Source organism: Neodiprion virginianus, chromosome 4, assembly GCF_021901495.1.
Source record: "Neodiprion virginianus isolate iyNeoVirg1 chromosome 4, iyNeoVirg1.1, whole genome shotgun sequence".
NCBI lineage: Eukaryota > Metazoa > Arthropoda > Insecta > Hymenoptera > Diprionidae > Neodiprion > Neodiprion virginianus.
This window is the reverse complement of record NC_060880.1, coordinates 15,434,332-15,455,602: the sequence shown is the minus strand read 5'-3', so window position 1 is coordinate 15,455,602 and position 21,271 is coordinate 15,434,332. Positions and strand designations below refer to the sequence as shown.

The following is a 21,271-nucleotide window of genomic DNA, read 5'->3' as shown; positions in this document are numbered from 1 at the left end:
GTTGGATAGTGAAGTTTCGACATCTGATAGTGGATCGTTGATTCGTGAAAATTGAAACAATTGTAGTTAGGCAGTAGTCCCAGACGTTAATCTAGCTCTAGCGCATATAACCAAAAGCTGCTTCTCATTTATATGTATGTACTAATGTTTATTGATCATTTTTAGATGTTTCATAGGGAACGTTGACTGAGGATATGTAAAGACTGATAACGAGTTATTTTTCGTAACAGTTTGCTGAGTTTGACCGGGTTTGGGGGTATAGTAGTTTCACGTATTATCAACCAAGCAACTAACAACGCACGTAAGAGAAGTTCTTGAAAACAAACAACTATCACGTGCAAAACGTTGATAACATACAGTCGTCATCGTGAAATTGAAAAGTTGAGAAAATCCCGTACAAGAAATATATACGCCGAAATTACATAACGGAAAAATAAATATCAAGCAAATACATGTTCGTGTATTGTTTATATTTACATGAATATATCAAATCTTTTACAGGCGATATTAGAATTTCTAAGACGCTCAATTTATTTTTTCAAAGTTTTTTACGTAGTCAACTTTGAGCTGCAAATATTTTGAAAAAATGTTGAAATATTTTATTTTTAGTTCCAATCATTTCAAGAAAGTGCTTATGCAGACTTTTTGTTTGCTTTGTTGAGCACTTTTAAAATTATGAGTTGAAAAAATTCGATATCTCAAGTTTTGAAAATATCCGAAAAATTCTGAAACACTTTTCTTTTTGCGAGAAGCACGTTGATGATATGTAGAAGGATGAACCTATTTTATAAATTTTTCCCAAAATTTGGAATCAGTCATTGGGTTTTAATTAAGAAAAATTACGCAAGTTCTTGGGAATAAATACAATAAGCATGAATAATGAAAATGAATCTATCACGAGGTTCGTTGCAATTTAACTGGAACGAAGAATAGAAGACTTTTGCATTTATTTTAAATTTTGATAAACTGTTAAAATTGTCTTTCAGTAATACGACTTTTTAAAAATGTGACGAAAAGCAGCTAAAAAATGTATTTTATCTTCTGTATAATATTGACGTACTTATCAAACCATATTTTTCTTCTTAAGGGCGTTGCTTAGCTAGAAAGCACGGGCTACTCCGCTTCCCGCGTTAATCGTGGCGAGAGAGAGAGAGAGAGAGAGTAAAGAAACAAGTGAGACGGAGTATCCGAGCTGTCGCTGGAGTGGGGCGGGTGACGCGGCTAGCCTCCACCACCCCTCACGGGCATTCGGTTTCAAATACTTTTAAACAGCCCAGTGTGCCGCGCTCGGCACGACGCAGCACCTGATGAATAATAGAAAAAAAATAGACTCCTTTCAGATTCCACTTGAAAAATTTACTAGTAATACAGAATTTAATAAGGAACCCGAAACTATTTTTCTTATAATTCAAAAACTTTTCATTAATGAGGTAAAAATCGTCAAACATTTGAATTGTTTGTAAAAATTGGGATATTCAATAATGTTCAACATTACATTTTTTTTATGAAAGCTTATTCGTTCACCTTCCGAATGCACTGTAAATGATGTCTCCACGTTGAATAGAACCGGATATATGCGCGCTCCTTTTGCATCAAAATTTAATGATTGTCTTATAACTTTCCAAAACAAACATAATTCGGACGAACACCAAAATGCGTATCGATTCTTTTTACCTTTATTTCATGTGAAAAAGAGTATGAATAGATTGAAAAAATACGAGGTCATTTTTTAATTGACGTGACGTAGAATTCCCCCTTACGTATGTTGATATAGATATACATTCTCAGTATTTCAACGAAAATTATATTCACCGGCGTCCGTATTTCTACGCAATGCGATCACGTGATTGGTAATAGTCTAATAGCCGGTATTCATAGTCAGGTTCGATTTGCAGGACTGTCTTGAGTCAGCTCAAAGCATAGCTTGATCGGGTGAGAGCTGTTCCTAATACAGTTTCGAAAATAATACGTAACTATTTATGAATACCGGCCAGACGTCGTCACAGGTCGTTTCAAATTGAAAATTGCAACGAATAGCTGTTAGCAAATTCATGATATAACAACGAAAATATCATCAATCTCCTAGGTCGCACCACGTACAGATTGCTATCAAACAGAGACCCACCTAACCCGTCCCTACCTCCCAACCATGATCGGGTTTGCACCAAACAAATACAAAATGATAAAAAATAATATAAAATGATAAAAGTGAAATCAAACTCGTTTAAACTTAATAAACATAATCACGAAATCTGTATGAAAAGGATCTCATAGAAATTAAATTGAAACAGTATAAGTGAAACATGACAGTAATCTTGATCGAGAAAATTGATATCATAACAAGGCATCGAGCATTGTATACATTATATGGCTAAATAAATTCTATAGAAAGCGCAAACTATGGAAAGTAGTACGTCATTGTTGCCAAAATTAATTATTAGTTATCATCTATTTAAAGTAAAATGTACGCTTCCTTTTTTGTAGAGCATTCAATTTCCTACAAAAACCCGTCTTTAGATTTTTTTTACGACGCTTCGTTAGCTAGTTATAAAAACTAGAAGAAGCAAACAACATTTATCCTATGTTATTCTTATGGAAAATCGAAAAGTGCTATGCGCCACCCCTGATTATTAATATTAAAATCTTAAATTTTAACTAGTGTCTTTGTATACCTGAATGAAACTTTTGAACCTGTTTCGAAAGGAAAAAAAAATTCATTTTTTTTTCTGAATCACCCTATACACGCAGTTCGGTCAGACTGCAGAAAGTATTCCTGGAATGAATAATCAGATATATAATTATAACGATATGACTAGCAAATTTTTGGCATAGTAATACATATAACTAACTAAACATAAATCACAGAAGTATTACACGTAAGCTATAGGTATACAAAGCTATTGTATTTATGTACATATGTACGTATATTTATATTACAGTTTTTTGTCGTCTGTCGGTCGTGAATTTACTGTTTCTTATGCGCGGCCTTCTGGGCTTCGAAGATTTGAGGGGTGGTTCGTGGATTGAGAGTTGTCGGGGGCGCGAAAAATTTGCTGTTTTATGCTTCGTGATTTTCCTTGTCATTTCCTCATTTTTGAAGATAATTAGGTTCTTAGGGAGTCATTTTGGGAGCTTTCTAGCAACGACACAGAGCGACACAGAGCGACACTGTGTCGAACATGGTGCTTTCCAACAACGACGCAGAACGACACAGTCGGACACAGTTGCGGAGCATGGTTGGACATTGTGTCGGATTCATTGCTGCCAGTTTTTTAGTTAGAGATTTTATTTTCAACGCATGGTATTGTTTATATTTATTTATTAAATGCAATGATAATCTACACGCGTTTCACAAATGTTTTTTTTTTCCTGGAGCGCTCAGTGTTCCTAGATTTTTCGTATAATGCATGAGCGGACTCTAGTGACTGAATTAAGAACCTCAAAGCGTTCCAACAAGCACCAAGGCACAGTGATCAACCGTGTAACACAGTGTCATACTGTGTCTCCTTGCTGGAAAGCTCCCATTGAAGATAAAGAATAGATCTGTGTCGCCTGTTTCGCCGAATTTCGAAAAAAAATTCACTGTCCGTTGTGTCTCACTTCAAAGATAACATAGTTTCAAGTACGTTTTTCGCAAATCTGAAAGCGAAATCGCAAATTCGGCAAAATAGGCGACACAGATCTATTCTTTATCTTCAAAATGACCCCCTAAGAACCTAATTATCTTCAAAAATGAGGAAATGAGAAGGAAGATCGTGAGTCTCTGTTCGCGCGCGCTCTTTGAGGCATAGGCAACGCCCTTGATTGTTAAAATGCTAAATATTGATTATTATTTATTGTCAATTCGTAGTTTTTCAAAGCGCTAGAAAACGTGGGAAAAAAATCTCTTTCTCACAAGGCAAATTTTGAAATATTCAGAATTACATAAATAACATTGTTGCAAAATCAACGGTTGCTTTTCAATAACTGATAAAACTGATTTAAATTTTTATCCAGTCGGCTGTACGTACTACCGTTGACAAAAGATACTTACAGTTATAATCTACAACTCCGCATCAAAGAAAGTTGAAACAAGGATAGTTAGACATTGCACGGTTGCATATTTATTTAATTTCAAGAAGTGAGAATTGACTATATTGTCAAGTTTCCGAAGGGTGGAGTTGTAAATGTTGAAAAGGTCGTTCAAAAAGAGATATGTGATTTGTATAAGCCACCTACAAATGTCAAATACAATCGATTACCTGGTAATCGAAGTTAGTATGCACAAGACCTTCTACAAGGCGGAGAGGTTTCTCTCTTTACAGAGCTTCCACCTTCCGTACTCTATTCTTATACCTCTATGGCCAACACACTATGGGACATAAGGATGAGTACCTCCATATTCTTCAGTCAACGGCATATGGATGTTGGGGGAGGTAAACTAGACCGAAATTATAGCATAATTGCGATCACGGTCGAAGTGGGTAAAAGGTATTTATCCCATCGCGTATAAAAATTATTTAACAAAAATAAAATATTCGGTGATCATCGTATGTTCATGTATACACAGAATATATTTATTTTATACTTTGTAAACTATAGTTACGTATACGATAATTTTAATGCGCGTATCTATATACTTGCAGACGGGTAGTCGTGCCAATGGAGACGTCGTCGTACTCTGCGAATGGTTTGGTTTGTCTGTTGAAATTTTTTGCTTGACAGAAAAAGCAGAAGAATGGCGTTTGTTAAATTGATACTCGAAGTACCGCGGAGCTTGTTTCTCGCGAATAGTATCGCTGTAAGACGCAATGTATACAGCTGTGCCAGGATATCCGAAACAAACGTATCCGATGCAGTAGGAAAACGGAGAATAATTAAGGTTGGCCTTCACTGACGTTAGCTTTCTCTCTCTCTCTCACCATGATAAATTATGATGGCAGTTATACCTGCCAATCTTTCGCAATTAAATTTCAACGCTTGTAATCCGAACGGATTCAACAGACGAATCATTGCCGCATACTCGATCTCGAACAATCTGTGGTATTCATTATTCTTTACACGGGAGTGCGTTTGACAAATGAGCCTCGTCATCCGTCTATTAAATGCCGAAAAAAAAGACATCCACAACAATCGACTTACTAATATCGCGCCATTTACTTGGTTTTTCATTCAGGGCTGGGTCAAAGCGCTGCGAAACATGAAGGAGAACGTGTTTATCGATGTTTCAGACGGCTCGTGCAGTGAGCACTTGCAAGTCGTAATACCGAAATCAGTTAAGCCGAGTAACTTGACCTATGGAAGCAGCATCTCAGTAGAGGGTGATATAGCAATGGGACCGAATGGGAGAGTAGAACTAAGAGCGGAAACCATTTCAGTTGTTGGGGAATGCGTTGTTTCAGATGGTTATCCGTTTGTGCCTAGGAAAAAATATTCGCAAGAATACATTAGGCAGTATTTGCATATGAGACCGAGAACAAATAGCTTTGGGAGCCTGCTGAGAATACGAGATTTGGCCACTGCGGCTATAGGAGATCACCTTAGAAGTCAAGGCTTTGTCGGAATCCACACACCAGTTTTAACTTCCAATGACTGCGAAGGTGCAGGGGAAGTGTTTTCAGTCAGACCAGCAAATGAGGGGCTTTTGAAATCCATGAAAAAGGAAGGTGTATCAGACGAAGAGGCTTACTTCAACACTAAAGTATTTCTCACGGTTTCTGGTCAGCTACAGTTGGAATCCGTAGTAAGGTGAATGGGCAAAGATTCAATATAGCTGCTGCATACAGTTTACCTATTTTTTTTTTTTTAAACAATATCACCCCAGTCTGAGGTTTATCTTAGTCACATTCCGCTGTTTAAATCGTTAAACAAAATTGAAAAACAATTTCAGAGGATTGTCCAAGGTTTTCTCTTTTGGTCCGACTTTTAGAGCAGAGAATTCAAAGTCTCGATTGCACCTGTCCGAGTTTTACATGATCGAGACTGAGATAGCTTTTACTAAAAATATTGAGGAGCTAGCTAAAGAGGCTGAATTATTGTTGAAAAGCGTGACTAATTATGTCTTCGATAAGGGTGCTTCAGATCTTCGTATTCATGGAGCACCAGAGCCAGATTGGCTACATAAGACTTTTGATATAATCAGCTACGATGAAGCTATAAAAATATTGGAGAAGAATACAGATCGATTAAGTTTGCCTCTTAAATATGGAGAGAGCCTTACAAAAGAGCACGAACTATTTCTAATGCATCATACCAGCGGAGTACCGATATTTATTGTTGACTTTCCAAAAGATAGCAAGCCTTTTTATATGAAAGAAGCTTCCCATGACCCGACAAAGGTAAGGAGAAATTATCCCCTTCTTATATTTATGCTTTCACATTGCCCGTTTTCAACTTGGGAAAAAAAAAAGATCTTAAAAATCTGGTTCTTTTGTTTCTTTTATTCAATGATCTTTCGAAGGCGGCGGCAATGGATCTTTTGGCACCCATCGTCGGGGAATTGATAGGAGGCAGTATGCGCGAAGATAACTACGACGTGTTACAGTCAAAGCTATCTTCGCTTACCCCAAACCTAGATTGGTACTTAGAACTTCGTAAATATGGAAATGTACCCTCCAGTGGTTTCGGAATGGGTTTCGAACGTTATTTGCAGACCATAATGGGCATACCAAACATCAAAGATACTATTCCGTTTCCTAGGTGGCCTCACAACTGCAAATTTTGAATAAAGATGTGCTCTACACTGAGTACGATTACTTGTTTTTATTCAAACGTACCACTGCAGTTAGTATTAATCAGATCAAGACCAAAGATGGTTGGAAAGATTCTATGCTTTCTCTTCTTTCAATCATTGCACAAAGTTTGCAGTGATTATTACTTACACTGCAGCAAATTGGGAAATGGGTTTAAAATCAATACTCTACAATAGATGGATTTTCTTTACTTTATTATTATTCGATTAAATACCGTGATGAAATTTAACAAAACACTATCAAATTTTGCAATAATTCATTTTTTATTCGCTCAAATAATTCATTCGGTAATAATCATGATCCAACGAAGTAAGTGAGCTTCCTCGGGCAGCGTCAAAGGGTAGAATATATATTTATTAGGGTGATGAATAACGTGTAAGAGAAAAAAAAGAGTCAAGACCCCGTATAACCAACAAGTAGTTTCTTCTGTTTTTTTCTTTTCTTTTCTTCTTTTTTGTACAACAAAATAACGATTTTCTCTTCTCTTCGATAGAAGTTTCTTATTTATGAATCGCATTATGATATCCTATATATACAATAAAATAGATAATTATTATATCACACATTATGTACAGTTTTAAACATTTGTGATTCACAACAACACTCGTTTCATATTTTCTTCACCACATAATATATGTGTCACTCACATTTTTCATAATTTTTTCCTCATTGGGTATACAGGAAAGTAAAGGGAGGAAAAAAAAAACCATTATGTTGAATGGTTAAGAATCTAGCCCCCAAAATTGTTTTCAGCCCATTTGTTTTCTGCTTTGTCCCTTTCGACCACCCTTTTTCAAAAAATTTGTGTGTCTTTATACAACAAAGTACAAACAATAGGAAATGGTATTCAAGTTTTTGTGCTCATCGTTGTTTTCCTCTTGTTCTTCTTTTTTTTTTTTTTCTTGTTTGCCTATTCGATGACCTGTTGACCACTTTTCATGGAAAACAAATGCACACGACATACTACAAGGAATGCTAAATACATCTTAAGCTTACTCCTAAACTCGTTAACATAGTAATACATTTATAAATATATACACATCACAAACTTCTCTTGTTATTATAATAGTAATAATAATAGTCCACACGCTTGCACTCTTTCCGCTAAACAATTGTTTGGAGCATAGTACATCTAACTAGTATGAAGTGATCGTTAGAGATTATCTGTTTTTTAAAAATCAGATAAATTATGTGATGTATATCGTATGTTTTATGTAACACACTGCTTTTTATATTTTAAATATTTTTCACAGTCTTGCAGCTTGTCTTGCACCGTGCGAAACTAGACGAGAAACATTTGTTCATTTAAATTAACCAAGATCGATATTCAAAATTTCGAAAATAATTTCCACACCAACCATATAAATTTCAAACCATTAAGTCAAAACGATTAAACGAAAATTAATTACTTCTAAATTTGACAATGTAGTAAAAACATGTCAATTATTCAAGCATGTAAGAAATTAGAATATATCGGTGGTCGATAATTTATTCAAGGTTCATTTCTCGACGTTCCGTTTGTGGCAGAAGTTTTTCAATTAGCGCATGGTTTACTTACCTGTCTGTGGAGGAAAACATTATGGAGATAAACGGGGGCGAAAACAAAAACAAAAAAAAAAGGGAGGGGGAATCAATAAGCATATATCTCTGGATCACATCATACAAGTTGTACAAAAAGTCGATTAAACCTGTATTATGTCCCTACTTAATGTTGTATTATTATGAATTTCTTGTATCATAAACCAAAGCTTGGACAGATCATCCTTGACACGCATTGGATTATGTTAAGTCGTATCCTTGCTTATATTTACATTATTATTTACATGATAGAACAAAGACCAGACAATTCATGACCCTTTTCTACTGGGGGTAGAACAGATAATTTTTTACCTTGTAAACTTGGCTTTATCGACGCAGGCCTCAATATTTCAGGTGCAACTGTGTCTGGGGTTTTGGGATTATTCGGTTTGTCTTTTAGTTCGTCTGTTTCCTTTGTGGCGGTGAGCGGCTTTGTTATGTTTATTTTTATACGCGACGGGGCTGCTGGCAGAGCTGCTGGGGCTGATTCCAGCTCAACATTACCATCTATCGAACTTTTCACCGCTGTATGTGTTGTGTCGACCGGTGCTGGCTCATTTACCACAGACTCCTCCACATCTGGTGATAGAAAAAAGTAAAACCTCATTCATTAATCCCATGCATGTGAATAAAAATGATGGTCATATTCAATTGTTGAAAAAACTTAAGCGGACTCACCAGGCTCAGGATCAATAGGTTCAGTCTTCACCTCGACATTGGTGAATATAAATTGCTCCTCCATTCCGTCGTCAATAATTTCTTCCTCGTCAATGGGTTCCTCTTTGATTTTAACATCTGCAAAGTCTGCCGATTCAATTTTGTCGGGTATTTCCTTCTCTCTGAGTTCTTCAACTTCTTTGTCCTCATTTTTGTTAACCATCAGATTATCATTTTCACTTCCCGTTTCGTCGGGGACATGGGCAGGTTTCTCCTCATTCAACTTTTCCTCCTTCTCCTCCTTCTCCTCCTTCTCCTCTTTCTCCTCTATTTCAGGATTTTCGCTTGATGCTTCTGCAGCAGGTTGCTCAGCAGATTCCTCAACCTCTGCTTTCATCTCTGTATCTGCGTTCTCTGGTTCTTCTTTCTTTTCTTCCTCAGGTTCAGTAACTGATTCGTCCATCGGAGTGATGGAATCTTCTAAGGATCGCTAAAAAATGCAACGGAATGACTTAGTTGACAGATTGACAGTGATTAAGTAAAAATGATAATACTGATGATGATAATAATCACAGAAAACTTTGATTAAGCGAGAAAGATCATCACAAGACTTATTTAATAACATTTTCGAATTCACATACCGCAAGATGCTTTTCCTATATTGCGAGATGAAAAACGAAAATATATATTTAATTAACAAACAAAAAGTCTACTGAGTTGTTAAACATCTACAATAGAAAGATGATAAAAAAAAATTCAACGATTCTCCCAATCTTGCAACATTTTCCAGGTTTTATTTTTGGCGTTCCGAAAATTCCTTCTACACCAAATTATCATAACCAGAGAATACTTTAAGCGATGATACACATAACTGTATATTTTTCACTGAACAGCAATTGCAATTGAATCGCAGAGCGTTACCTTATGATCCTCAAGGCATAGCGGATGGTAATTTTTCCCTTCGAAATTAATCGCTGGCCTCAAGTGCCATTCCTCCTTTTCCTCGTTATAAAATTGCTCGAAAGCATCATGGCACACCTGACACTGTGTATCCTCATTTCCGACTGTAGGCACACTTGGCTGGACAGTTTCCTGAGGCGCATCGTCCGTGGTGCTGCCTTCGGTTTCTGCAGTTTGTTTTTCAGTCTCAAACCAGCTTTGCGCTATCGGAAACAAAAGGTGATTGAAGATTAACAATTCAAGCCGCGAAAGCAAGTATCAAAATATTTCGTCTCACTAACCTCGGTCCTCCAAATCCTCAATTTCTTCATACTGGATCCAGTCACTGACGTCATAATACCATGGTCGGGAATGCGCTTTTCTTGCGGAGTCCCTTTCACGTCGATTTTGCCGGAAATGCCAGTCCAAGTGATGACTATACCTCGTCGCCAGTTCAGGAGCAAACCGCGCCCCACATGAGCTGCACTGCATTCCACTGTAAAGCGCTGCAGCAATGGCCGGCTGCTTGCTACAAGAGATTATGCGAAACAATAAATAGAAATAGCTTCAACAGTCAAAGATTGCAAAAATGATGGATCGAATTTAAAACATGATTAACAAATGAAATTTTATAGATACTTACACTTTGAGCGTTTCTGGTTTGTCAAATGATACAGGAATGATTTCAGGCTCCTTTTTCTCCTCTTCGTCTGGTTTTTTTTGCTCAGAGAGAAGATTCGGAACTATACCAGTGGCCACTAATCTTTGGAACAACTCGTCCATGTTGAGAGTAGGTGGAAGTGGCGGGGCTGCCGATGTATTTTCAGCCTGCTCTGCTTGGTATGATAAACCAGAAGATGGAGCCATTGCAGAGGGTAATACTGAGGAGAGTATGTCAAGTTGCAAATCTGAAAGAAAAGTAAACGCGATTGTTAACTTGGATATCTAAACGTTTCCTCCCATCAATATCCTAACTAACAACTTGACCAAAAATGCTCGTTATGAATGATCAAATTTTAAATACCAGGCTTCGGTGTGGAATTATGGTCTGATCTATCTTGTGAAGCAGACTCATGTTCAACCGAAGGATATGTTTGATGCATCGGAAGGGAATCCAAGTTCGCTTTATTGTCCAAAATAGGTGGCGTTGGTGGAGATTCGATGGGGCTCTCGCCTCGCATTCCAAATAACCTGACATATCCAGCTCGAACGCCTTTTGGCAGAACCGAGAACCTAATGAAGTGTTTCTTGTCCCTAATAACAATAGGTTTGGGAAGTCCACCAAACTCAACTTTGAATGGTCGCCCATTGAGCAGAACAGTTTGTAGAGAGTCGATGAATTCAAGGGTGTTGGGTTTTCCTTCGATTTCAAATCTGCAACGATTTCAGTGGGGATAGTTAGTGTCTTGTTTGTCAACAAATAGAAGTAAGAAAGTGGAAGAAATAAAGAAGGAAACATACATTTGTGGCTTGGCGTCCAAGAACACTGGCACCATGTTTCTGGCGTTGATGATCAGATTGATTTTGGCAATAACTAGATCTGTCCTCTTAATGTATCCAATTTTCACCTGAGGTACAGGTCCTTCCAGCTTGACGCTGACCTTCTTACCGCTAAGAAAGACGGTGATAGGTGGTCCACCAAAATAACACTCGTACCAACAATCGTCAAACCACAATTCCCTTGTCGGAGCGCCTAATTTCACTCTGCAACAGAAAAATTAATCACGTAAAAAAAAATGTAAATCCAGTCTTTTTAAAATGATTTTAATCCGGTTCTAACTACAATTTTTCCTACTGAAAACAAAGCATCCAAGCACTCATTTTACCTGTGAACTTCTCCTTCGTATATGAACTCTTTGTAGCCTTCGTTGAAAGCACAAGTAACGGTATCTTTTTCGTCGATCAAAATTCTCCTAACTCCAGCTTGGAAGCCAATCTCCCTAGGGTCATCCCAGTTCATGAATACAACGCCAGTATCTCCATAGTACCTTATCTCTTTCGGTACTCCGTCAATCTTTATCGACTTCATGGTATCCTTGGCTACTTCAGCAAGTATCTTGGGATCTGGAGGTGGCAATTCTCTGCTGTGAGGTCCCTGATTCTTGAGCAGCACACCTCCAAAGTCGGGGTCATTTTCATTGGGGTCGTACTTCGTGCTGACTGGTGACAAACTCCTGGGTGGCATGTTGGGACTGACATTTGGCCCCGGGACTGCATTGGGATTCGAAAGCATGTTCGGAGGAGGCATCACACCGTTGCTCATCATTATGGAGCTCGGCCCGTTCATGTTGGAGATTGGTATTCCAGGTGGCAGCTGCGAGCTCGGAATACCCATCGGACCGATCGGCCCATTGGGAATCAAGTTTGGCATCATTGGACCATTGGGGCCCAACGGTCCCATCATTCCTGGAAGCATGCGCTGGCTGGGAGCCATGTTCTGATTGAAGCCACCATGGAACTGGTTAAACTCCGGTCTGATCGGTCCGTAGTGTCTCGGGCCTTGCCAAGGACCAATAGGCCTGTAATCAGGGTTGAAGTGACCTGGAGGCCCAGAAAATGGAACCGCAGAGTGGGCCCAAGAATTCGGAGATTGCCAGGCCTGCTGTCCCTGCCATCTGGCGCTACTGTTCTGACCACGAGACATTTGCGAGTCTTTGTTTGACCTGCCGCCTTCATTGTCGCTGGATGGACTAAACGTCGGTGTCCTGTCCATATCGAGTCCTCCTTTTTCCCAGACAATAGAAGTGCCCTCTTTCTCCTTTCGAAGAGCCGCTCTAAGTTTCTGATCTTCGCTCATCTGCAGTATATCTTGTATCAGGTTGTTGTACTGGATTTTCGTTATTAATCCTTGGTTCAGCTGTTCGGCGGCTTGCTTCATGATTATTTCGATGTTGCTATCATCGGACCTCTCCGGCTTCTCTGGGTCTCTGTTTCGCCTTGACGATCTCGTGTCAGTCTCGTCACTAGAAAGTGTCCTGCGCCTCTCCTTGGGATCGTCCGGTAACTTGCTGTACAGCCTCGGCCTTCCAAGTCTGTCTCTGTCGCGGTCTCTGTCCCGCTTTTCGTCCAGGCTGCTCGTCTTCTCCCTGGGTCCTTTGGGAGTCGGTGCTTTCAACTTAGCCCAACCGTCTTTGCCATCCTCTCCAGATATTATTGGCGGTGGAGGTGTAGGGGGACGTCCTGCACTTGGGTGAGTCAGTGTGCGAAGATCGACATCCTCATTTCCGAACAACCTGTCGATCAAAAAACTCCCTTAATTTCTTACATTGCTTACAAAACCGGCATAAAATCGATAGTAAATCGAATCGAAGAAGAAACAGTGAAAATAAGCAAGTATACTTACGCGTCGAACTTCTCAGCTTTTGACTTTTTCAGCGTCGAAGATTCCAAGTGTTCGGAACTTTGTCTTTTGTTGGTGCCAACAGTCAATACTCGTAGATCCAAGTCCTCTTCTGTAAAAATTTCTTTTATGGGATATCCTATGCAGCTAAATAGTAAAGTACCCAATAACGAACGACGAGAGTATGGTGCTAAGGCGTTTGGCAATCAACGAGCGTGTATTGGGTATTGTACTATATTTAATAGTGTCAATTCTTTTGAAAACTAAGCGTAACATACCACATTTTGTTTATTTTTTTATCACTTATAATGACGGCTGGAGCTTACCTTCAAGCTCCTTCAGGTATTTAGCCCTTGGGACCCTCCCAATCTTAAGCCTATGGGTCTACATTTGTTTATGCAACACTAAGCATGACCGCTTTAAAAATAATAATTCTCAATACATTGCCAAGTTGTTTATTGTACAGAACTTAAAGCAGAATTTTTATCTCAGAAAGCAATGAAAATGAATGTTACGAAAATAGCGTAAGATAAATCATTGATCGAATTTGAAGCTGGTCTTCAGAATTTTGTAATCTCACGTAGATTGACATCTGTTTACTGTTTGAATATCAACAGATAGTCTTGCAGAAGTAAACTACCAGATTTTAAATAATTCTACACTAGCAGTTTTCATGTAACTTTCGAAGGTGAAATCAGGACTGGTAAAATGAAAATCAACTAACTACCGATTTAGCATCATTTAAAATATCCCTGAACGAAAAAACAGATAGTTCCTACACCAATCCTGACTCGCCGTAAACAAAACTATGTCTTATTTAGAATCAGAGTATAAAATGTATCAAGCACAAGTAAATAACAAGTTGCAAGATGTCGTAGAATAATAAACTCACTCTTTTCGATAACACCAACACTGGCAGGAGGCGTAGGAATCGGTAGAGCTGTTCTGAGATCCTCGTCCTTGGTTGTGGGGTTGACAACAGACTCCAAGCAAGGCTGAACGGGAAGCGGAGTAGCAGATGTAACGTCCATCTTCGGACTCAAACTGCCGTCTCTGTTTCGCCTGACGTAATTTCGCTGTCTGGCATTAAGCCCGATTTCTTTGAAAGTTGGCGGATGAGGAGGAGACACTATCAATGAACCTGACTGTTCCTCCTCGGTAAGACCTCCCGAGCTACTCAAGTTGGAGCTAGACTTTGTATCGTTACGTCTTGGTATTCTATAAGAGGGACTTGAACTCCGTTTCCTAGATTTCAAAGAAGTCTTCTTTCTGCTCTTCGGATTTTGGGATGAGGACTGGGTAGGGGATGTGCGGATTGACAGCGAGCTATCCTCGCTGTCTTTCTCGTTCGACTTAGACCTAGCGGGACTATTTTCCCTCTCAACTTTAGGCAGCTTATTCGGCGAGCCCTGAGGTTGTTTTGACCGCGATTTGTTCCCTATCTTTCTATGCGACGACTTCGAGGAAGCGGAGGTCTTTTCGCTTGAAGACGAGGCAGACGCTAACTGACGTCCACCACTCGAGTTTTTATCTTTTGATTTCGAATCGGTACCTCCACTTCCTCTGTTACTTCCAGATGATGTCGGCGATGCATTGCTGGCATTATTGGTGTTGTTATTATTATTTATGTTGCTGGTATTTGCTAAGGACTGATTTTGAACGACCTTGGAATTACCATTTATGCTGTTTGAGCTGCTACTACTATTACTAGACGACGATCTGGGGTCTTTTTTCTGATTTGTTCGATGCGATACAGCATCTTTGTTTGCGTTACCACTGAAATTTTTATTATTATTGTTGTTATTCAGGATCGTATTATTACCACTACTGTTATTATTAGCATTTATCATCGAGGTATTGGAACTGGCAACATTTGACGGAGGCTTGTTTATAGTGCTAGTCACAGCCTGTTTAGATGTTATCTGCTGTTTTAATTGCTCTGAAAGTACAGTGTTTGTGACGTTATGTGCTGGAGGAGGTGGTAGTGGTGGTGGTGCTAGCGATTGATTATCTAGACGAGAATCCTTCTGGCCAGCCGTTAATCGTAGACGCGGGTCAATGTTTGACGCTACTGATTCTGGAGTGTAGGGAGACGTCAACGGCTTCAGTCGTGGATCTCTAGAAGCTAGCCTAGCCGATGCTACGGCCACGCTGCTCGCCGGCGCAATTCGTGGTCCGTTGTTAGAGCCAGAGTTTTTCAAAAGAGACGCAGCCGCTGCTGGAAACTGAAATGCAACACGAAAAGAAAGACTTTAATCATCGGTACCATTCATCAGTGAAATCCTCTGGTCTAATGATCACATAAATTAATCAAGTACCAAAAATCCACAACAATAAATTAAGTACCTAACTAACACAGTAGAGATAAAAGCAATATGTGCAAACTTTTGAATATTTACCTGTTTAGTCACGTGTTTTGTCGTCTGAACAGGTAAAGTCAGTGGCGCAGATGCGCCAGGCATCGCGTTATCTGTTGCTGTAGCAGGCGGTACTGTTATCACAGCCTAAGAAATCGACAAAACAATGAGCACCGTTGCGTCAAATTGATAAACAATATGGAGAGCGCATATGTTGCAGGAAAACTCACCGTTTCGTTTCGAATACTTTCAGCTTGTCTGTTGAGCTGTCGCTGCTGCTGTTCCAGGCTAACCGTAGCCTGCAGTACTTCCAGCTCAAGTTTTTGCTTCTGCAATTCCAAGAGCTCCCTTTGCTTCTTCAATAATTGTTCCCGCATTGTTGCCTCGCCTATCGTTATCGGAGCGCCAGCATTATCTTCGACTGGCGTGGCTGGAGGCTCGATTGCCGGCGGAGGTTGAGGCTGGTAAAATAGAAGAATAGAAACGTCAGTAGCGAGTGAGTTTGATTTTACCATGAAAATGTTTGTTCTTATTTCTGGCAAGACATTCCATCTTCTTACCAGTGACAGGAATCTGGGATTTAGGTATATAGATCCTGACGATACGGACGAAAGGGAAGACGATGAGATTATAGGCCATGCTGGATCGATGTTGTGCACTCGGACGTCCAGGGAGAACAGCTTCTTCGCTGGGAAAACCTCGTTCCAAGTCTGTCGTAGCTTCCACATACTAGCCCGTGTACTTTCGTCCACCTAATAGGGATGCAGTAAAAATAAGTTGAACAAGTCTCTGGTGAAATGAAACTGTTGCAAATCTAGACACATGTTACACATCAGTATTTTACTCAACATTCAGATACATTACATACGTACATGAATTTGATGCAATTGTGAAATTCAATTTGAATTGGCTAATTTGGAAAAATTGTTTCCTTTATCCATTTCATGTTAAAAATTCAGTTATTTGTTCCTTGATTTCGAGTCTCTTTGAATAGCATACATTGAAATATAATACAAGTACAAAGTCATTTTCTTGTAAGGTATCGACGCATTTAATGTGTTGAGCTATCAGCTCGTTTGTAACAGTCTGATTGTCTGGTTGAGATAAGTAAATAGCTTGAAAGTTGTTAGAAAGAAATAATTCTTCCGTGTACATTTAAATGATAATTAACAATGTGTAATTAGATTAGTAATTTTTTGAAGCGATTTAACAAATGAATTACCTTCTCGAAAACACCACAAAATAGGTTGACAATATTTTGGGTGAAGAGGCTTGTGTAATCTCCGTTAACGTTCTTGACGATCGAATCGATGAGGTATAGAACGGGAAGTTTGATGTCGCTTCTGACCTGGTAAAACACAATAACAGACTATCCCACTTGTACGGTACTCAATCCACTCGGTTTCAAATTTTGGCCACCGCATGCCATCACCAGCCGACCACCAAACATATGGACCTTCTTTAATGGATCTTCTTTTGGTACGCATCCCAAACCACTACTGTCAACTTATAATAATTGCTGCATACTATACCTAGGATTAATTAGTTGCTAATAACAACTTATGCAACCAGAAAACAATACCTTGGAGATAAATTTAACATGCCGAGGCAGCAGTTATCCAGTCAAACTACATGTAAAATGAATACTTAGAGAATCTGTCTGTAGAATTTGATTCATGAAGAAAGTAGATGAGTAGACTATTGAAACCGATGAGAATCATGTTGAAGATGTAAGTGATTTTTGAAAACTGCTATAAGTAAAGAGCTAAATCTTTGAAATGTATTGGAAAAATCTTGCAACATTTCTCTTGCCTTTAATACATGTTTGAAGAAATCGATCAATTAAATTATATAATATTCAAGGTCGAGAGATAAGTGTAAAAACATCATTAGTTGGTAAATAAGATTTGATCAAATAGCACATATTGGATCATCTGTTGTCAAATAAAGTATTTGCATAACATCACTAGTAGTTTTGTGCACTTCGTTGAAATGTTAATAGGACCGGGCCAAAGAAAATAAAAATAATGAGTAAGCAGTGGTATTTGTGTTTTTTCTGTTTTATACTTTTCATTTTTAATATTGCATTGTGTCGTTCAATCATCATCATCAATTTTATTCAATCGAAGTAATACAGTACATATATTTTAAGATAGTGGGGGAGAAAAAAGAGATAACTTTCGAGAACGAAGCAAATTGAAATTGAATATTAGAATGCAGAACGACCAATTGACAAATTATTTATAAACGTTCATCGTTAGGGTAAAATTTTTAGAGGAAAAAACGAATAAAAAGAAAACCCAGTGCTCAAAATGAGTGAAAAAATTGAGTTTCGGAGATGGTAGCGTAAGAATATACACTGTCCTTGTTCTCTTCATTTGCTAAACCTAAATATTGCTATTTCTTCTAACAAAAATATTAAGGTCCATTTGAAAGAAAAAAAAAAAAGAAAAAAAAAGTGAATGGGATACATTTATTATACTGCAGCTTGCATACAAAAATTCAATCGATTTTTATACATACTCTGATAAAATATTGCAAATGTGTTATTTGAAGCTCTACAATTATTGTGTTGTAGACTTACAACTCGTTGTATTTCTGTGTGTCCTCATTTCTATAATATGAAATTTATTGATCAAGTTCTATAAGATACATGTTGAGAAGTTGAGGGAAAAAGGAGACTCTTATAATACTCTAGTGATTTTTCATATGAAATCAAAAGAAGAATGCATAAAGTAAAACTTAAAAAAAAAAAAAAAAAATCAAGTAAAAACCAAACGCACAAAATATAGAAAATAGAAACTTAAAAATCTGTTACCCCAGCGAACGAATGCATGTACACGCATCGTTACAGTTCCAAGCAAAGGTCACCAGAAATTAACCACACAATTTTTTGTTGCTACTTGAAAAATGTTGCTATTATTCTGCTTTTCTTTTTTCTTTATCTTCTTTTTCTTTTTCATCACATGATATTAATAATAATATTATAATACTAATAATAATAATCGTATCGTAAATATGGTTACAAATTTATTTGCTCTTTATCATATATCAGAATATAGTGTTTGTACAAAGGAACGGTCGTTTTACTAGCTTTGGGAAATTTTTTTTTTTAAATAATCGATCAATACTTTGAGATATATTTGTGTTTCGAAATATTTATATATATATATGTATGTTTGTGTATGGATAAAATGTATTCGGTTGTACGTTGAAAAGTAAATTTAAGTCGGTTAGGAAGGGGGGGTGGCAAGATAAAAAATATATATATGTACAAAAATGAAAGAAAACGAATGCACAGTAATAAATGGAATAAAAATTTGTACATTATTTCTACACACTTGGCAGCATTATTTATGTCATTATATATGATGATAATATAATAATGAGTTATTACAGACAGAACTAGAAGAGAAAAAATAATGGTAAAATTAATGCGTAATAGATGAAATTCTTATCCTTGAAAAGAGATCGAAAGACTGTGCGTAAAAGTACTTAACTCTGAGCAAAATCGTGAGATTTTAGTGTTCCTTTAAACTAAGAAACAATCGGATGGCGGTATGATCGCAATGTACAATAATATCACTCTTACAATGCTACTTCCTGCGATAAAAAGCCACTTTCTAATTCATCTACGCTGGATGAAAAAAGGAGTATTGTGATTACTTCTATTCTTTTGATGATTAAATTTTCTCATTAGCAGCAAGCAACCTTTCGTGTATATTCTATAGTTTTTTTTCCCTATTACAACATATAGGTATCTAAAGTATGTTTTAGTTGGTGCCATTAAATTCAATAACTTGGAACAAGGAATTAAGTAAATTAGACTCAATTACAATCTATGCACATCCAATTACTGTTCCTTTCAATTTCATTTTACCGATAAAAAAGAGTTGCTCTATCTATGGAAATATTTGTCAGTATGCTGGTATAGCATGCAGTGCCAAAAAATGCGCCAAACAGTGTATACTAGTTTGAGTTAATTTTTTTTTTATTATTACGTAAGTAATCAGCCACATAATTATACAGGGTGTTTGTACGAGGCAAAGAGGCAAGTGGGATATAAAACTCCTTTAATGAAATGATAATGCATCACATTGATTGAAGAGGAAACCATTCTGCGATCACAAATAAAATACAAGTTATTTGGAGAGATCAGTAGAAAAAAAACCAAGAGGAAAAATCATACAAACAAACAAAAGAAAAAAGGCAAAGACTGTACAAGGTTCCTCATCCTCACATATACCATCTAAATATAAGAAAAAAAAATGCCTCAATGCCTGCACACACATTTCTGATCAATACAAAAATTTTGTTTCAGCTTAGGGAATGAAAAAAAAAGTTGAAAAAAAAAATTTGACCTGAGCTTTGAGACAAGTTTTTTGTGCTTTGGACATTTTAACTACAATAATAAGTAACCTTTTGCAGGTGGTTCTCGACGACTTTGACGATAGCTGGTGCATGTTCGACGTTATCTTCTGCCAGCATTGTCAGCATGTTGATCAACGGTTTACTGTTGAATGTTAGGTCGGATAGCGACGAGATATACTCGTCGGCTATCACCTGAGACCTGGGAGTCGACATCGCAAACCAATCCCTCTGTCCACCTCTTCAGACAGTTTAAAAATGCTGGAATCGACCAACTCGATGTCTTCAGTTCTTACCGATGTAACACGTTCATTTCACACTGTTTCACAAACAAGATAGTGATATTATTATCACTTTTATCTTAGTTACAGTCTTTGCAAAAAAAGGTACTTCGTTAATTTTTTTTCCACTGGCGTTTTACTTTGCACAAAAGCGAAATATGCGCTTAATTTGCTCGAATAAGTTACCAGTAATAGAAAGCATTAATGACCGAGAAAATGTAACAAAGAAGAGAATTGATTAACAAATTTACGTTGAAACGGGAGCAGAGTTGCGGTTGGTACGGAGAATTTTTCCCGCAAACGATGACGATGCCTCATGAAGAAGAATTATTAACGACACAGGTATGCGTTAGACGCAGAAAGGACAAGCTTGTGTAAATAAAATTTTCTGATAGCAAGGTACATGTTTTGCATGCAAATAATACGTGGGATTGACGCGTATGTGTTATTGAGAAAACGGTATTGTGTTTAGCTAGTGACGAAACAGCGCGGCGTTGCGGTATTTTCATCGACCGATAAATTTTTCATTGGTATTATTTTTCCGACTCTTGAAACTTGAAAATGATGTAAAACGTTTCTGAAATTACGCGTATGAAAACAATAAGCAATTGAAAATTCGGCGAGGCACGTAACAGTTATGATGTAGGTGAATTGGTTAACAGATATCTCCGATTTATGGTTCTCACGCTGCTGGTCTTTCTCTCAACATACACCGCCGTTCGCCGTTCTACAGTCAGGGATAGATAACACGCACAACATACTTTCTAATTTGATCGAAAGTTCAATCACCGACAAATCAGATCGAAAAAACGTCTAGAGGACGATACTTCTATGTAAAAGCGATTATAATTACCTTATAGATACATTTCTAGGCACAGTTACACATCCTAAGCACTACTAATACCGTTTATTTTATTTATAACAGATCACTCGTACAACAAGTCTCCTCGCACGAATGAAGTATTCACGTAAAATGGCTACTCTACCCCCGCATAGTTCGTTAATCATGCACGAATAAAA

The 21,271-nt window shown here is 37.8% G+C and overlaps 2 protein-coding genes across 4 annotated transcripts; one reads left to right on the top strand and one right to left on the bottom strand.

The window, feature by feature from the left end:
• The first annotated feature begins 4,325 nt into the window (after window positions 1-4,325).
• Window positions 4,326-6,728, top strand: LOC124303466 (probable asparagine--tRNA ligase, mitochondrial). Of its 2 annotated transcripts, none has more exons than XM_046760682.1 (5): window positions 4,326-4,470; window positions 4,626-4,861; window positions 5,156-5,727; window positions 5,870-6,317; window positions 6,440-6,728. In XM_046760682.1, the coding sequence occupies exons 2-5, from the start codon at window positions 4,718-4,720 to the stop codon at window positions 6,701-6,703; spliced, it is 1,428 nt and encodes a 475-aa protein (XP_046616638.1). In that variant the 5' UTR covers window positions 4,326-4,470; window positions 4,626-4,717; the 3' UTR covers window positions 6,704-6,728. The 2 variants fall into 2 exon arrangements, with proteins under 2 accessions (XP_046616638.1, XP_046616639.1); XM_046760683.1 differs by having other exon boundaries at window positions 6,429-6,728.
• A 247-nt stretch (window positions 6,729-6,975) lies between these two features.
• LOC124303465 (uncharacterized) lies at window positions 6,976-21,244 on the bottom strand. 2 transcript variants are annotated; one of them, XM_046760680.1, is made up of 17 exons: window positions 21,105-21,244; window positions 20,022-20,289; window positions 16,825-16,950; window positions 16,163-16,354; window positions 15,833-16,063; window positions 15,645-15,749; window positions 14,138-15,470; window positions 13,249-13,357; window positions 11,732-13,138; window positions 11,367-11,609; window positions 10,930-11,279; window positions 10,549-10,813; window positions 10,208-10,434; window positions 9,888-10,129; window positions 9,608-9,622; window positions 8,988-9,456; window positions 6,976-8,888 (listed from the first exon to the last, which is right to left on the bottom strand). In XM_046760680.1, the coding sequence occupies exons 2-17, from the start codon at window positions 20,184-20,186 to the stop codon at window positions 8,551-8,553; spliced, it is 5,817 nt and encodes a 1,938-aa protein (XP_046616636.1). In that variant the 5' UTR covers window positions 20,187-20,289; window positions 21,105-21,244; the 3' UTR covers window positions 6,976-8,550. The 2 variants fall into 2 exon arrangements, with proteins under 2 accessions (XP_046616636.1, XP_046616637.1); XM_046760681.1 differs by lacking the exon at window positions 9,608-9,622.
• Between the last annotated feature and the right edge of the window lie 27 nt (window positions 21,245-21,271).

Bases quoted from the DNA above. Each gene is read 5' to 3' on its own strand.
- LOC124303466 (XM_046760682.1), top strand. From the start codon at position 4,718: ATGGCGTTTGTTAAATTGATACTCGAAGTACCGCGGAGCTTGTTTCTC. The intron at 5,728-5,869 runs GTGAATGGGCAA...AAACAATTTCAG, and splicing joins CAGTTGGAATCCGTAGTAAG to AGGATTGTCCAAGGTTTTCT. The intron at 6,318-6,439 runs GTAAGGAGAAAT...GATCTTTCGAAG, and splicing joins CTTCCCATGACCCGACAAAG to GCGGCGGCAATGGATCTTTT.
- LOC124303465 (XM_046760680.1), bottom strand. From the start codon at position 20,186: ATGTCGACTCCCAGGTCTCAGGTGATAGCCGACGAGTATATCTCGTCG. The intron at 13,358-14,137 runs GTGAGTTTATTA...AAATTTTTACAG, and splicing joins TGTTGGTGTTATCGAAAAGA to AAGAGGACTTGGATCTACGA. The intron at 10,130-10,207 runs GTTAGTGAGACG...TGTTTCCGATAG, and splicing joins TGAGGATTTGGAGGACCGAG to CGCAAAGCTGGTTTGAGACT.